General features: G+C 41.9%; 1 protein-coding gene across 1 annotated transcript in view; it reads right to left on the reverse strand.

Annotated features, from left to right (window-relative positions):
- Positions 1–17940, reverse strand: part of wnk1b (WNK lysine deficient protein kinase 1b) — a 55093-nt gene that overhangs the window by 13772 nt on the left and 23381 nt on the right. The window contains exons 3-14 of the mRNA XM_029825873.1: positions 15099–15271; positions 11973–12193; positions 10365–10522; positions 8002–8090; positions 7565–7704; positions 7385–7464; positions 7075–7263; positions 6841–6910; positions 6312–6496; positions 4546–4848; positions 2283–3677; positions 51–143 (exon numbers count right to left, since the gene is read on the reverse strand). Of these exons, the coding sequence (XP_029681733.1) occupies positions 51–143; positions 2283–3677; positions 4546–4848; positions 6312–6496; positions 6841–6910; positions 7075–7263; positions 7385–7464; positions 7565–7704; positions 8002–8090; positions 10365–10522; positions 11973–12193; positions 15099–15271 (3096 nt within the window). The remainder of the gene's footprint in view (positions 1–50; positions 144–2282; positions 3678–4545; positions 4849–6311; positions 6497–6840; positions 6911–7074; positions 7264–7384; positions 7465–7564; positions 7705–8001; positions 8091–10364; positions 10523–11972; positions 12194–15098; positions 15272–17940) is intronic.

A 17940-nucleotide genomic window follows, 5' to 3' on the forward strand; every position in this document is an offset into this window, starting at 1 on the left:
AATTAAATAACCATATGACAAAGCTGTCATTTTCTCAAAAGTTGTTATACCTGTTGGGACGTCCCAGGAGGAGCTGGCTGAGCGGTGGCGGGTATGAGAGGGGGCCCTGGAGAGTGCTGAGGGGCAGGGGACTGAACCTGCTGCTGGGAGATTTAGAAAAAGAAAGGTGGAAAGGGAGAGCGATAAAAACAGAGTAAAGGATAGAGACATCACAAGGAGAGGGGAAAACAAAATATAATCAGAACCAGGTATTCTAACATATTGGACTACATGAGTCCAAACACAAGAAGTTTCATCAGTCCTTCATTTTTAAAAAAAACAACTCTAAAGTTCGTTCTTGTGTATGCACACATGCGCACAGACAACACATATACATCAATCTCTAGTAGATATATGCACACCAATAACTACTGCGTGCATATATGCGGGTGGGACAGTACAGTCTGGGGTTAGACTGGGCGTGAGTAGGGGGGTATTTGTAACATGCAGGTCAGCCCCCATCAGTGATTGCTAGCGATAATAAACCAAAAGATCAAAGTAGAAGCTGTGTTAAGCCCCTTTTAAACATGTACGTATTCTTGCTATTATCAAGAATCCATCCAGAGGAGCTCTGAGTGTGAACACAAACCTCTGCATCGCTTCTGCAGGTTTATTTGTGCTGGTCTCTCACTACCTTGAAATGTTTGCAACTGATAGAGGATAAAAATATGTAAATGTAGTGTTTATATATACAACTGCAAAATATAACAATTGAACTTGGAGGTAAAAGTGGGTTTGCATCACCGGCACCCCCAGCGTTTTAGACAGCAAACATCACTTTAGCAGCAAGTGGGTGACTGTGAACACACACACTTACAGACATGGAGATCCTCTGGACTGCCTATGTTAAAGGGGCTCTCATATCTAAATATCAAAAATCCCTTCCCAATTTATTTATTTTACTTTGATAGTGGTGAAATCTGTCAACACAAACCTCCCTGAGATCCCCAAATGAAAGCACAAAGTACAGCAGCCTACAGATAATCACCAACCGAATGAACCCTTAGAAGGCCGTTTGCAACGTTATACTTGCTACCAAGCCCTACCCCACATCAAGTGTGGTCAAGCTTATGCAAGTATGTTGCACTATAAACAAGTATACCTACCTTATTGGTACATCATTGGAGATAAAACACAACACCATTACAGCGCAGACGAGTAAATATAATTCAATAAATAAACTGAACAAAAAAAACACACTAAAAAAAAAGATGTTTTATGAAATTAAATGTCTGGCCAGTGAAATCCAAAACGCCAACAAAGGAATGACAACGATATTATCAGCATTCTAAGGGTTTGATGAAAATGAAATGATGACCTTTGACCTTTGTGTAGGAAGTTAATTTCCAGGCTGGGCGGGAAATTACTGCACAATACGCTGGGTTAAACATAACAAGGAAAAAGAATTACACAGATGAAGTATCTATTGTCCGATTTTTGTTGTATGTTTGTGCGTTTGTCAATACAAATCAACAAAGTCGCAAAGTTTACTCTAGTGTAATAAATTACTGTGCATTGGAGGAAGTTAAAGTCAATGTCACTACTGTTTTTATTATACTGTACAGTTTAGAGTCAGAGACCCCAAATAGACTTTGGATTTGTACGAGTAGAATTTCCAGTATGCCATAAAAACGGTATACCAGTACAAACGCACATTTCTCATATACAGTCATATATGAACATACATACAAAACTTTACTTACTTTAAAAACACAAGATAAACACAAACGCGAGGTGACTTATGATGATTTGCATGTTTCCAGAGTCTGTCTTCAGAGGCTACCTTCTCAGTGTAGGTTTTACATGATGACTCGAGCAAACAAAAGAGGTTTTCATCTCCATTTAACCAACAGATTTGTTAAAGTGCAAATATGCGCCGAGTTTGGTCTCCATCTTTGAATCCAATTAAAGACTTAAAGCTTTAAAGCTCTTCAATAATTTTGTCACATTTTGAAGGAAGACAATAAGACTGACTCAGCAGCGTTCACGTAATTAAAAAGGAATAAAATTATAAAGGAGCACTACACTGATAAAGAAGCATCAGTTGAGGGTTTGGTAGAATGGCCTCTGGGTCAGACTCTACAAGATTCTTTGCACTGCTTTAACTTTTGCAACTTGAAATGTAAAGTTGACTAATCAATAAATAGTCATTATGAGTCCTGATTTTCAAATCGAGCTTCAGGGCTACAAAGGGAGTTTATTGACCCAGAGGTGCAACGATGAGTTTAGAATCTAAGCAGTACCAGAGAGGGGTTCACAGCCTGCATGGCCAGCAATGACTCATGGTATGTCATATCAGGTTGAGCTGGAACCACCCCGCCATGCCGGGCCCAGGCACTCTGCATCAAGGTCTCCAGCTGAGTTGATGGCGCTCCTCCGAGTGGGAGCTCAGAGGATGGTGTGGGAGGGAGAAAGCTCTGCATAGAGGGGGGATGGCCTTGGGGATCGATGGGTAACATGCCAGTGGATGGGTCATACATTGCTGTGGAGGCTGTGTGAGGTATGGACTGAGCAGATGAGGAGTCAAATGAAGGGAGGAGTGGTGGGGGAGGAGGTGACTGGAACTCTCCATTATCAGAAGAAGCCAGAGAGTCACTAGAAGGATCTGGACTTTTGTCTTTCGCAGTTAAACCTGCATGATGAAGAAACAGACTTCCCGGAGGCAAAGGGAGCTCAGGACTAACGTATGAATACAGCTCTTCTGTCACCGGTTGCAGACGGACATATGTGCCTGAACCACCTGATCCAGCTCCGGTGTTGTCCTCCAGAGGGAGGTCCATGGAGCTTCTTCGGGCACGGAAAAGTCTGGACGCCATAAGATTTGGGTCTCCGGCTGCAGCCAAATGAAACTCAAATACGTTTCCGGTTGGTGGTGCAGCATCGGGCATCACGGGAGGAGCAGAAATGGCAAAAGTAGATACGGCAGCATGTTGTGGTGAAGGATAGCAACCCTCAGATGATGCAGACATAGAAGTACCAGAGGGTGCACTAAGGGGAGCCAACGGTGGAGGCACAGGACTGTGTGCACTCATTCTCTGAATGAGGTGAGGGTGTAAAAACCCCGGTTGCTCAAAAGCAAAACTTGCAGCGGCGGCAGCTGCATGTCTTTGCTGATGGAAACTTAAACGGCTAAGCTGGTGTGCAGTCATTGGGTATCCCCCGTACGCCATGGCTTCATAGTGGTCCAACAAGGCAGCCTGATTGAGGCTTAATCGCCTCATAGCTTCCCCATGCTCCGCTCTCATGTCTTTATAGCCGTACAGACTTGGGTCAGACTGTCCTGGGAGATGCAGTGGCTCCCCGACACCAAGTCTTTGGGCAGCTGCTGCAAAGCCAGGGTTCACCATAAAGAGAGGGGGGGGTTCAACTGTCTCCATTCCAGAAAAGGGATGTAGGTTGCTCCCATAACGAGTATAGGCTGGCTGGAAGTGCCGGGTATGTGCCTCCAGGATGGACGTGCTCTTGCGCCTCTGATTGTTGTAGGCCTTAGGAGGCATAGTGGGAGGAGGTGAAAAGGAAATTGGACGTTCGGGGATTGAGGGGAACAAAACAGTTGTGGGGTCTGGGAGACTTGCGAGGGGGATGTTCCCTCCTGCTCCTCCTCCTGCTCCTCCACTGTAGGGATGCGGCACTGAATGCTGTTGTGATAATGAGATACAATGGATTTAAGAATGACACTCAAAATGAGAGGGAGAGAAACCCAGCAAAGCCCAAATGAAATGTAGAAAAGAGCACGGCAAAGAAGAATACCAGGAGAGAGAAAAATGTCACCCAATTAGAAATAAAATTATGTAATAACACCTAACACCACAACAGGACAAACTAAAAGTCAAGTGGTATTGTATCAAAGTAAAGCTGCAGTAAAACAGACAGACAACGTGATGTAATAAGGTGAGCAGGAAGGAACAGCGGGACAGTGAAAGCTGACAGGGAAATACACAGGGAGAGGTAGTGAATACAGAGAGAGGAAAGCCAAATGCTAAATCTGAGCTCAGTAATAACCTCAGGCATCTGCACTTGGAAAACTTGGTAAACACATGGATAATCTCTGTTAAATGTTGACCACAATGTGGGTTTACGTTTAAGAAAAAACAGGGCAGTGCTTTTCGTTAACTCCATTATAAGATTGTAATATCCCTGAATCAACTGTCAGACTTAGTTTTTCCAATGGCAGATGTGCACCATTTCAAATTTGATTTTTGGTGCAAGGGTAAAGCTCAAGCCAGTCAACTGGTGTTTAGTTTTTTGCACATGTCAGTCAAACCGAGGGAAAAAAGAGAGCATTAAATGGAGGTAAATGGGTAAAATGATGCACACAGTACTGAAGTACTGAAGTCTATCAAGTTAATAGCCTGCTTCCTTATACAAAAAGAACTGTTTTTTATGCATCATTACACTAGAATTATGAGTTTTCCTACATTCAGACACCTGTGCAGTCCATATACCTCAATTTGCTCTCTTCCTTCCTCCGGCTCTTACCACCGTTAATTAGGGCTGTAAACCTACAGGGGTCGGGAACAGTGCAGGTAGGCTGGCCCTCCGCTGCCCGGCCCTGGGCACAGAGGAGGCAGAGTGAAGGGGTAGGACTGTCTCCAGGGCCTTGGACAGGCGCCCAGCGAATGTGTCCCTCTCGATTGTGAGAGACATGCAGGGGGAGACGGTGGTGCAGGAGGATGGGAAGGACAAATCTGGAGGGGGGGTGGAAGGCTTCTTTGGTTGAGCAGTCATTGATGAAGAAGCACGGGAAAGAGAGTAGGAGGAGGGGGGAACGCAAAGAGACATGCTACGATTTCGACGGCGCGCTGTTGGCTGCAGGCCAGGTAAGCGTGATGGGAGAAGGTGGGATCGACATGAAAAACAAACACAAAGAAATGAAAATACAAAACACCAGGAAAGCAAAACACCACAGACGGGAACACAAAACCTAAAACTTAAGTGGAATCTGCAGCAAATAAAATGAATTACATGATGTAGAAATGAACTAAATCCATTAAAACATTCAAATAGTATTTGATATTACAGCCAAATGTTAGAAAACATAACCGTGAAATGTTTAAAACATACATTTACAATTAAAACAAAGAACATATTCAATTAATCACACGTAGAAAAGAAGTCCAAACAACAAAAAACAAATAAACATAAAGCCAAACTATATAAAAATGTCTGTTAGAAAGTATATTAAAGAACCTTCAATAAACAAAAGAAAATAGTTTAGATAGATAGATAGATAGATAGATAGATAGATAGATAGATAGATAGATAGATAGATAGATAGATAGATAGATAGATAGATAGATAGATAGATAGATAGATAGATAGATAGAATACCATTATGACTGCAGATGAGGAAATTGAGTCTTGTTAAAAAGAAATGACAAGTTGAATAATAAGTCAACATTTTTCAAGTTCTTCAATACATCTACTAACAAATTGCTTGCTGATAGTTGGGCAACAAATTAGTCAGTGTCGGCTCTACCGAGCTGGAAGCGGCTTCAGTGAAAAGGTCACCAGATGGAAAAGTCTAGAGCGGGAAATTAAACATGAACGCTCACCTCACCATTACTACAGGGCCCTTAAGGAAGGAATCTGACCCATGTGCTGCTATAAACAAGTACGCTCAGGAAACATTTCCTGCAGTGAGTGAAGGAAGGCCACATAAAAATACTGGGCCATAAAAGAGAAGGGCAAACCTGACTCTCTGAACAATGAAGGCTTTTGTCAATATACACTGCAGTATGAATGGACAAGTTATATCGCTCCTAACAACTACTGCAAAACTGCTTAATAAACCCTGCAGCTTTAAGCTGTTGGATTTTATATTTTTGTATTATTTTATATTATAGCTGTCAGAAAACCCTAAGCAGCAAATGCTCTATAATAGCCTTAGAGTACAGAACAAGGATTGGAAATGGAAAAGATGAATTCCAGTGATAAAATATCACCCGATGAAAGCATTTCTTAACCTGAAATCAACAGATAAAGAATGGCCTTTTACAGGCGGTGTGTGATCACATTTTATAATTAGCTGTTTACATGGAAAAAACAGCATCTACTGTTCCCCGTCTAACAGGTCGGAGACAGCATAAAAACACATCAAAAGAGCAATCCAAAATCCAATTAAACAAACGTCCAGCTTCCTCACAAACACCGCAAACATCGTGCTCGTTCACTCTCCAAACACATGCGGCGCTCACTTCAAAGTGCTCGGTTATTTTCAGCACACCTATGCACACAGTGGCAATCTGACGCAGCTTGTCGACAGCACTCACCATTGGCTGGGACGGCTGTGCGTATCCCGGGTGTTGCTGCTGTTGGGCTGCAGAAGGAGTGGCAGGATAGGGAGTCTGGGGCTGGGAGGCCGGTGGGCAGCTGTATGACATGGTCAATTGCCCCAGGTGGGGGGATTCTGATGAAAACACTGAGGAGCCCTGGCCACTGTCCAAGCCTGCTTCAGCTGAAAAGGACAGACATAGAGGACATCTTTCATTTTCTCTATAAATTCAACGTAAAAGTAATGATTTTTCCTGCCGCACCAGCCACGAGGGGCCAATAATTTTAATGGTGTACAATTAAAAGGATAGAAGAATTATTGGCTCCAGTCTACAACAGAATGACTTGACTATGCTCTATCATTTAAAGATAAAAAAAAGGCTTTTGATTTACATATAAGCATTCCACATGGGTTAATGTATTAACCTGGTGCATATAAACATTTTTTTAAGAACAGGCCAATTTTTCTTAGTTTCTTAGATTCTGTAGCATGGTCACCCTTGGCCTCTTTAACAGTAACCATCTTACAAGTGTGTGAGATGCTGGTCTGCTGGTAGTGAAGCTGCTGCTGTTCCACTTCAGTCTCCTCTGCCTCTGCCTGCAGCCAAGGGAAAGCAACAGATTACAGAATATCTCCATCCATTGGATAAAACTCCATGTTTCACATTAACAATAATGACAAGAAAAAGAGACCATGTAGACTTGAGTGACATAAAATTGTAAAATGAGCCGTAAAAGAGGTGTGATGGTGGTTTAACAAACCTGAGAATATGAAGGCTTGTGTGCCTCCTGTTGCTGCTGCATCTGTTGCTCGCTCTCCTGTTTTCTCTTCTCCTGTTCCTCCCGTACCAGTTGCCTCTGTTCCCTCTTCCTCCTAATCAGAGACACGCGGTCCTTGATAGCCTTGGCCATGGTCTTATGGTCACCCTCGGCAACATAGCCAGACTCAACCTGGGGAATGGTCACGTCAATCAAGCCATCACTTTCCATTAGCTCCGGCAAATATCATCCTTTTTGGGATAAAACAAACAGTTTTCTTACAACCAGCGTTACTGGTCAGGATGATACGTACCATTTCCTGGGCCACATCTTCAGGGACATCTTTGTTCAGGTCAAACGAGAATTCAATAGCTTCGTTGTCTTTGTATTTTCCTGCCAAACCAAAACAAGCATTTTTAAAAAAAAATTGGTTAAAGAAGATACTATTGGTGATGTCCAGTGACTGTTTCTTGTTTTAGAAGATAAATTATGCCTTTTAGCTTCTTGGCATCTTCTATCCTGAGCCACAACTTGATGGCAATCATTTCCCCATCATCCTCTTCTGCCAGCTCAACCCTGACGCCCGTGTCTTCCTGGAAGAAGGCATGATTCAACAGAATCTTTATAGCATACCTAAAAAGGACAAGAGCACACGGAACCTTGAAAAAAGGATAGACATCATGACACTCGGCATTTTATTAGTGAATTTGATTACATTTTTAAAGACAATTTCCTGCCAGTGACCTAATAATACATGTGAAAGTTCAAGTATTTATGAGAATCAAAGCTCAATTGAATTACATGCGTATAATAAAATTAAGAAATAGATTTCATTGGTCCTTTTGTAGTGGCGCCAGATTGAATGTAACCGTCTACTGAAACCACAACACTGGATAAAAAGCATGATGTTTCCTGGATTTTTTGCCCCACCTCTCGTCCTTGTTTGTTCTGATGCAGCCCTCGATGATCTCTTTCACTTCAGGAATGGCCACCTTGTCAAAACTGCCTGGTTTCACTCCCTGCACACACAAAACAGGAGCAGCGGAGGTTCATAACATTTCTTAGAAATACGCGCAGGCATGCACTGTAGAAAACAGTTAAGCCTGCAGGGATTAAGTGAACAGCACTCAATGTACATATGGTCAGTTTGTCCTGCCTGCCCATAATATACACTGCAGATTTTACCCATTATAAATAGGGGTTTTGCATAGTATATTTCAAAGAAATGCACCAAAAAAAAGAGTAAATATGAAGCAAAAATATTTAAAAGGCATCAAATGATATCACCAAACTTGGCAGTTTTAGCATTATTCATCTTACCTCAACAGACGGACATCTATAAATCGACTGTGGCCCCTTTACAGACAACTTTATCTAAACCTATTTGAGATAAAATAAATGAGTGCCTTCTACAGATATTTTCTTCCAGCCTCGTCTTCCCGTCCTCCCTTTTAAACGTTACTCTCTTGGATTGTTTGCACCCCTACCCAAAATGAGTATTACATAACCAACTCTCTCACACACACCTATTAGAGAACCCGGGAAAATACGGAGTGATGGTGGAAGTAATGGCATTAAGCTTGACAGAAGCAAATTGAATGAAAGGCAAAGAAAGTGGGGTTTAACAAGGATGATTGGAGGCGAGGAATTTTCCATGAGGCTCTCTGCATCAACAAAATTACTGCAGCTGAGGCATTAAGTATATTGCAATGTTTTGACTCGGCGTCACCAGTGTCAGTGTCATTTAATTCAAAGCCACAAGGACAGAAATAAAGAAAACGAGAACACCTGATAGAAATAAAGAGAAAAACAAGAATATGCGAGTTCAAATCTGTGTAGTGCGGTACTTTATATACTAACCACTGTGTTAACCACTATCTATAGAGAGATGAGTAAAATGCTGCTGCCTTGTTAAGAAATCACATAAATGGTGCAAAGCTGCCGTTATGAAAATATATGAATGCCTCACTCATTCACTGTGGAGGGTAAAAAGTCCGAGAGATGGATTAGGAAGCGAAATTAGAGGAAGCAGGTGACTCAGGCACCCTGTAGTTAGTGTGTGTGTGACACTAACAGATACAGACAAATTAAGCTGGTTGTTAATTAATGTTCTGCTACCTGGATAAAGCATTCCTAAGAAGCTCTTCAGAAATTTGTATTTTATTACAATATTTATCACTTATGATGGACTAACTGTGGGTGTGTAAGGCAGCGGGACAGAGAGGCACATGTATGGATCGAAACATATGGATTATATTTAATATGTAAATGATGCCTTGGAGATTGGAGACAGAAAAGGAAAGAAAACCGAAGACAGACAGAAAACTGAATCTTCTCTGTGACAGCCTAATCCTAATCCCTTCAATTTGAATTTCCCTGTCGGAGTATGGATCATAGCCGCTGAAAGGATTTTATCAATCCAGCTACTGCAATGGAAATATACAGAAACTGAAATGTATATTCATGAAATAAATGAAAAAAAGAATTGAACTGCAGCCATGGCAGTTTTAAATGATAGACTTTGAACTGCATTTTAGCACATTTTAGAAATAACACTCATTTGGGGAGAATCTTATAATTTCCATATGTGTAAAAGCTGCATATAATTAGCTAAATTGCCCCCAGGTTTGCTTACAACATAAAAACCAGAAGGATTTCAAGGAAAAGATGTCAGCTGTAAACGAGGAACTACGGGAGACCAGCAGTGTCAGAAAGCAGGAAGCTGAAATCTGTGCCCGAGGAACGGAGGGAGACAGATCTAATCTGTCTGAGTGCGTCTGCGTGTTGGGGGTGACGACCTCGACAACACTCAAATTCAAGCAGCCAATGACTGCATCTGGTGTTTTATCCACCCGTTTGTTTGCATCTTTGGTTTTTTCTCCTTCTGTCTTTCCGACCAACTCACTCATTTAAATCACAAAAAGTAGGACATGTTAGAAAACTGGCTTGGAGCAATTTGGGTGTTGTTTTGTGCCTGGCAGTTAAAAGCAACGCTAGAAATTGTGAGCTATCCTTATTAAGACTCTTTTTTTGCTTTTAAAATTCAGAGATGTTCAACTCATTCCTTCTACTCTGCAAAACAGAGCAGGAAAGTGAATAAAGGGGGGAGAAGTTGTTTGGTGCAAAAACATCATGACTGGATACCCTGCAGCTCATGCCAAACTTATTATTACATTCAGTAAACAAGTGCGGGAGGGCGGCTGCTCCAGAAGAGAGTGGCTGTGAGAGCAAACGAGTCACTTCACAGTCACTTTATCACACGCTGATGATTTCTTGTAATGCACAAGACTTACACTTGTAACGCGTCTGTAGATCTGGGCAGCGTTTTGACATTCTGAGTAGGGGTACTCAGAAGTAGCCATCTCCAGCATGCACATTCCAAAGGCATAGACGTCGACAGATTCATCGTACTTTTCCTCATACATCTCTGGAGCCATGAACTCTGGCGTTCCTGGTGATTAGGGAAAAAGAAGTAAAGGGATATTACATACCAGTGCTGCTAAACATACGTTATAAGCATTGTATGAATGATATATGTTCACTGAGCATGCCACAAGTAATTACAGTTTAAGATGTACACACATACTTTATATACTTGCCCAGAGTTAATTAACACATGCATAAATGGTTATGATAAGTACATTCACTTAAACCCTAAAAAAAAAAACCACAGCTGGATTGTATTGGTGCCACATACTGGAGTTGTGTGTGTGGGTTATATATGTGTGTGTACATGCACCCATGTGTGCGTCTTTCTGCATGTCCCCCAACTGTTCAAATACTGGAGGTCTGTGAAACAGCTGTGGGACTTCAAGGATATCAGTCCTGCCTGGGGTTTATTGCAAGTATACGCACATACAGTGGGTACAGAAAGTATTCACACAGAAATGTTTAGCTATTTCTTCTCACGAGTACAGCCCAAACCCAGAATATAAGACATTTCTGCAAATGACTAAAAAAAGAAACTGAAGTATCGCATGAACGTGGCTCTCCTGACTCCTTGCTGTCACACTCATGTAGGTCATGTAGATGTGTATTCCTTTTGTTTAGCTTTCACATGGTTCTACATCTTCATCACAGTCCAACTATGTTGAATTAAAAGGGCTAAACCAGATTTTCAAGGCACACACCAGTCTAAATAAGGCCATTCAGTTCGTGGTGCATATCAGAGCAAAAGGAGATCCAAAAAGCTTTGGTCAGGTACCTAAGAACCCAAAGATCACTCTGACAGAGCTCCAGAGATCCTGTTTGGAGATGGAGAAAGTTTAAAACTGACAACCACTGCTGCAGCTCTATATCAAAATTGGGCTCTATGGCAGCGGATGGACCAATTTGATGATTCTCCTCAGTGAAAGACACACAAAAATGCTGAAGAAAGTTTCTCACGGCCTGGGTGCCAGGTGCGTTCAAGAATCTTCCATCTCAAAGCCGAACAAAAGAAAAGGATGGCACCTGAATGACCTACATACCTGTGACATCTGTGAGAAGACTTGTAGTTTGGGTTTCGTCAAAGGTTAAAGTTAGGCTGGTTGAGGTTGGGGGTTGTGTGTTTTACACAAATGAATGAAAGTTACTGTAAATGCTACACAAAGATAGCTGCACAAACCCGTGTGAGTGCAGCCACCACATCTCCAGACAGTCTAATCCTGGCTTACAGGGGGACTGACAGTATTTCACTTGTCAAATATCTGCGGCTTGCTTTTAAAGCTGCACATTCAGGGATATATAGCCGTGCTGTGTTTATAACTTTGTACAAACAGTTAGTGTGTGGATCTCTCTTCTAATTATATCAGTTTTTACACACAAATCCAAACATTCAACTCTAACATATAGCTGTGTGTCTAACTATAGACAGTTAAGTGTGGCTAAGCTTTTAGATTTCGACGCTTGTGCTCTCCTACCTATGACACTCTTGGCAAAGGAGGCCCTCTTTAGTGTGGCTAAGCCCAGGTCCCCGATCTTTACTGAGCCCGTGGGTCCCGTGATGAAGATGTTGTCACATTTGAGGTCCCTGTGAATGATGGGTGGGGCTCTGGTGTGTAAAAAGTGGAGACCCTTGAGGATCTGCCTGCACCACGAACGCAGAACCTTGATTTTCATCACCTTGAAACGCTTCAGGTAGCTGCAGAACAAACAAACAAACAAACAGAAGTGACTTTCAAAAGTTTATATAGTCAGTGCAGCAGCATTTTGTGAGGGGTGAAAACAATTCAGAAGGAATTAATTATTCTGAAGCAAGGCATGGAGGGACAGATAAGTCAGACGGAAACACAGATAAAGCTTCAATTAAAGATGAAAGCCGAGACAACAAACGTAGATTACAAGCACATGATTTCTCAAATAATGCTGACAGACGCTCAAATAAAGCGCACACATTAAACTGTAAATCCGTGTTTACGTCACATTTTATGAGCTTAGAAACAATAGTAGTCACGCAAATGGACGTCATCAGAGTAGCACCAGGCGGACAGATCCACATATGTGGACGGTCTGGAGCATGGTGTCCACCTGGTTCATAAGGTTCTTAAGTACTAAGAAAGCCAACGAGGCACAGCCGGAGCTGGAAAAGAATTTGGTTTGAGGTAAAAGATAGTTTAGAAAATGTCTGGGAGAGGAGATGAGGCAGGAAGACACATTCCAGTGATCTTGAGTCTACGCAACAAATCAGCTTTGTCTGTTTCTGCTGTATGTGAGAGTCTTGCAGCGTCAGTGATTGCTGTTTAATTGTATTTTCTTTATTTGCTGTCATTCGCTAAAGCACTTTGGGTCTTGGAAATCAAAGATTTTTCCATTGATCTATTTGCAACAATAATTAAAGTGTCCAAGGGTTAAGCTGAGCTCGCCTTCAATCTGGTTACGGAGAGCTTGAGTAAGCGGCAGAATGTTGTTGGCCTTCTAGTCCAGATGGCACTGCAACCCAGCATCAGCAGCCCGAGGAACACGAACACTATGGTCCGCTGGTGTGGGCATCATTTGTCTTAACCGACAAGCTGCTCAGACAAATCTGAAGTCATAGTTCCTTCTGAACCGAGCCAGAACCAGACTGAACTGATGGGACATCCTCCAATGACCCTTACAGAACGTTTTTAATTGAGCACTTTGACTCAATTTCACCACAACAGGAATACTAAGATTAAAAATCCCATGTGCTTTCATTCTTTCCTCCTTTTTTGATATTCAATTAGTCTAAAACAAAAGGAAAATCAAAGTAAAAACATAAAATCTCTTTTGATTGATGTTATATTGATAGAAGTAGCAATTATGGGCCTTTAGCCTGTTTAGGAAAATCTTATTCCAAAGACATTTTGAACAGAAATCTCTGGAACATAATAAAAGACTTTTGGATTGAACTTAGAAACGCATGTGTGTAACATAAGCTTGAAACTATTTTAATGCAACACAGCCCCATACTACCATATACAGTGTCTCTCACAACAAAGCATCCCCCCACCCCCTCCCCCCGGCACTTCATTCCAATCACCATTCTCTGCCTTCCTGCATCTGCTGCCTCCTTTCTCACACTTATAATGTCTGATCGGTGCTGGCACAAGTTTAAACCCATGGCACCAGCTGCAGAATTGCCACCATAAATACAGCTTCTCGCTCTCTTGCTTGGATGTTTTTTTTGCCCGTAAATACTATAAATAAGCACAAAACTATGCTGATGTGAAGCATTAAAATGTAGCCATGAATGCCAGTGGGCCTCTATACAGATAAGAAGCTTCTACTGTTAAGCCGTGCTGCCCAGTATTTCCATCTGCACCATCTCCCTGCTGCCCAATCAATCCTCCTTCCCGTCCTCTCTTGTGTTTTCCACCACTTCAGTGGTCAACAGGCTCTTCTCCTTTCTGAGTCTTCATCTGGACGATGGCCAAATTCCTATGCAGCTTCCATCCAAGTGCAAACATAAGTACACGATGTCTGAATATCATGCAACTTAGTGCTAAAAACGCTTGTCAAACGCACACTGATTCTGCTAGTGTGCGTGAAAGTTGCTGATCAAGCACAATGTGTAAAACCTAAAGAATATCTTTAACAAATTTATGAAGATTTATGGCCTTCCATTGGAGGGCGCCACTGTTCTTTCTAGTTTGCTGGATTAATAAGCATAATAACAGGTGGCTTAGTGGTATCTCACCATACTCCCTTTAAACTGGACAAATGGATTTACCTTTATTCCTTTCAACAGGAGCTTTCATTTAATTTTGATGTTTAAAAACTCTGAAACAGTACCACATATCTGTCCAGTTATTTACCCAAAACCCCCATTAAGCCTCATTTGGTCCCCCTTCTATTGCCGTCCGGAATGAGAGGAATCTGCAGCAGAAGCAGCAGCTGGCAGGTGAGTCAATGTCCCATGCTGCACTGCACGGGGAATACCACGCAAGGCACACCCCGTATGTAGCCCAGTATTGTGACAGGAGTGCAACAATTGGATTTGCACTGACGGACACGGATACAGGCCTGTGCGCACTCACAGTATGGACAAGGACAGCCACGGTTGTATCGATTCACCACACTCAAGTTGTGTGACGAGGGAGGGGGATGAGATAGTTCTAAACCGAGGCAGTATTGTATAGTATATTTGATGCTCAATTCATAACACACAAACAAACCGGTATAATGTACTTTATTAATGAGTGCAACAAACCAGCTGACCCCAGAAGAAAAGCGCTCAGCACGAACATCTGGGACATGAAGCGGACACAACCCCACAGCAACAGGCCACAGAAAAGAGGACGAGCAGGTGCCTGTCGTTTTTAAAATTTCTACCAAGTGTTAACATATGAGTCATTCTATGTTAGAATGGAAAAAATGGTAATGAGGTGTTTTAAAGTGTGTAGCTGTGATTGTGCCTGGCACCTTGGTGGCTCACACAATATAGCATGAAAATGAGGTTGCTCTTGCTTTCCAGTGGCCGGAAATTCTACCTTCTTTTTAGCGGCTTGCTTACCGAACCTAGAAATTATGAATATCTGCCGTAAATTTTGAACCCTTTTTTTCAAATTTAATTGATCGGCACTTACGTTTTAAGCGTTCCGGACGTCATGAGTTCAGTGACCAGAACGATGCACTTCTTTCCTTTGCAAGGTCCTTCCCAGGAATCATAGAAGCGGACAATGTTGGGATGCTGCAGACCTTTCAGCATCCCAGCCTCCTCTTTAAAGCGTTGACGCTCTGACTTGGACAGCTTACGATCCTTAGCACAAGATGGGAGAAGACGAAAGAAAAGTTAGGTTCATCTGCAATCAACAGGGTAGATGTCATTAATTTAAATTAAATGTTTCTATTAATAGCGCAGCATGATAATCACGAGAGCAACTGCAATCAAATTATGATGGGAAGAGCAGATGAAAAGGAAGACAAGAGAAAAACAAACAGACAGTATTATGTAAAAACGCTCAAAAAACATTAAGCTACTGTCTAATAACATGACCATCACTATTCAGTTCACGCATGGATCCCTAAACCAGTCTAAGAATACAAATGCAGATGAAATATGAAACCAGGTGTCATAAAAGGGTGCCATAAACATTAAAAACAAACACTGTAGAGTGATGTGGAGAGTGATGAAACAGCAGACTGTCCTTTAATCTCAACTCCAAAGAACCCACACATCTATTACAGTCTGGATTCTGATGTATGTTCCTTGTACAGCAGAGATCTTGTCTATGTGATGAACTGGCTTATCAAGACAGGATGTAGGAAAACAGGAGATAAAAAAAATCCGTACATTGCTAGTGTTGCGATGAATAGCTATGTTTTCTAATTGATGTTGCAAATACAGGTGCAAGTCTGCTGCATAAAGGTCGCATGACAGACAATGTACAACCCATACAGCTGTAAATGAATACAGACTTTAGGTATGTGCAAAAAAAAAATTCAAATTTCTGTTACACAAGCTGATTAACCAACAAGACGGCACGTATCTCATCAGGTTCCATTCCCTCTCCAGTGGCCTCCCACCAATTCCCGAGTTCAAATCTCCAGGAACAAATCTTACATCAATGGTTTAGTTCTCTGGACGCCCCCCGTAGTTTATAACATTCGCTCCTAGCTTTAACTGGCCACCCGGTTGACCAAGACGAGCCGGGGTTATGAGCTACATTCTTCCATCCAGTTCAAGACTAGCTTCTTAGAAAAGAACTACGCACATGCATAACAATTTATGAGCATTCCAGCACTACCACTGATACTATAATAAACACCAATGCAAAGGGCAGCGCTGGCGGCTCAGATGTCGTAAAGAATTGTGATTGTGTGTATCTGTGTAAATGATGTCAAGCGTTTAACAGTGTCTAGCTTGTGTTTTCATTTTAAGCTACTTTTACTTTCATCCCTTAATGTAACAAACATTCATATGGTGAGCAGCCATGCACATACATGGCTGCTCACCATATGAATGTTTTTTATTGTGTAACATTTCTGTGTCTTCATTGGCTTTGTGGATAACCAGAGATGACACATTCAGCACATCACTGCTCCTAAAATAAATAGAATCAAAAGAACCTCTGAGGAGGAGGGGGGGAGTATTTTCACCCAAATATGATCCTATTTTGTTCACGTCATCCAGTTAGAAAAAAAGGGTCCACCAGATTTAAAATTTGGAATTATGAAAGAGACGTTTCTATTAACCCAGAACAATGAGAAATGTGTTTTCAGAGGATTTTTGTGACACATATCCTGAACATTTCGTAACATCTGTGGCCCTTTTAGAGGATGAAATCAGAGGAAAGTGAACCAGATCAGAAACACAGACAGTTCTGACAAACTGAGTGATTATAAAGGTCAACCTCATTATTCAAAATCACTTCACATAATGTTGTTATGGCAACTGTTTACCAAGACCCCCGCTGAGCTTACTGGGCCATTCAATACACCAACATTACCCTGACATTATTTGAGATGTACAGATTTGTATGAATCTGTCTCAGCATTTTATTGATGTAAGAGCTACAGCACCTGACATCAAGCACTTAATGGTGTGGGATCTTAGATAACTTAAAAATCCTCTCCAGTCAATTAAAAAGATCAGCTCTGATGGTTTCACATGGTCAGGCAGAACTAATAACATGCAAGGCAATGGAAGGTTTAAAAAAACAGTGAGAGTTGCTTCAGACACTACGGTGATCTCTGAGGGTTACGATCTCATATTGTCACATTGCATAACCAGAGGCCTCAACTATATCATATGACACACACACACACACACACACACACACACACACACACACACACACACACACACACACACACACACACACACACACACACACACACACACAGCCTGAAAGCTTCAGTGTGCTGTTAAGTGAATTGTGCTCCTATGTGTGTTATGGGGTAACAGCTTAGCCTTTTAGGCTGCGGCAATGATGCCGATCCATTAGCACAAAGAAACAGCCATGGTTCCACCTCTTACCCTCTTCCTCTCACTCTCTTTTCCATTATGACCATATGACCACACGGTCACATGACGGAAAGGTCACCTGACTGACTGGCAGCCAACATTCCACTTCCCGGCAGCACTTGGAAAAGACCACCTGACCACAACTATCAGTGGAAGACACCTCCCTCAGGACCCTGGAGGAGTACCTTTCCCTCTCACTGTGTGTTAAAGTGTATCCATGTACCGGTATGTCAGCAAAGAAAGCAGACAGTAGTGCATTTCTTTGACATCTATTATTAACGTACCCTTGTTCTGTGTATGAAATCATTCCAAACTCCAACCCCTATAAGACAGATCTAGAATTAATGCATATTTCTACAAATTGTTAGTAAACAGAAAATTATGCTTTTCCAGGTCTTGGTCCTTTCATTTCTTTTGAGACATGTATTAAAAAACATCACAAGGCCTGAGTTTGACTCCAG

The sequence above is a fragment of the Takifugu rubripes genome, chromosome 18, assembly GCF_901000725.2.
Source record: "Takifugu rubripes chromosome 18, fTakRub1.2, whole genome shotgun sequence".
In the NCBI taxonomy this organism is placed as follows: Eukaryota; Metazoa; Chordata; class Actinopteri; order Tetraodontiformes; family Tetraodontidae; genus Takifugu; species Takifugu rubripes.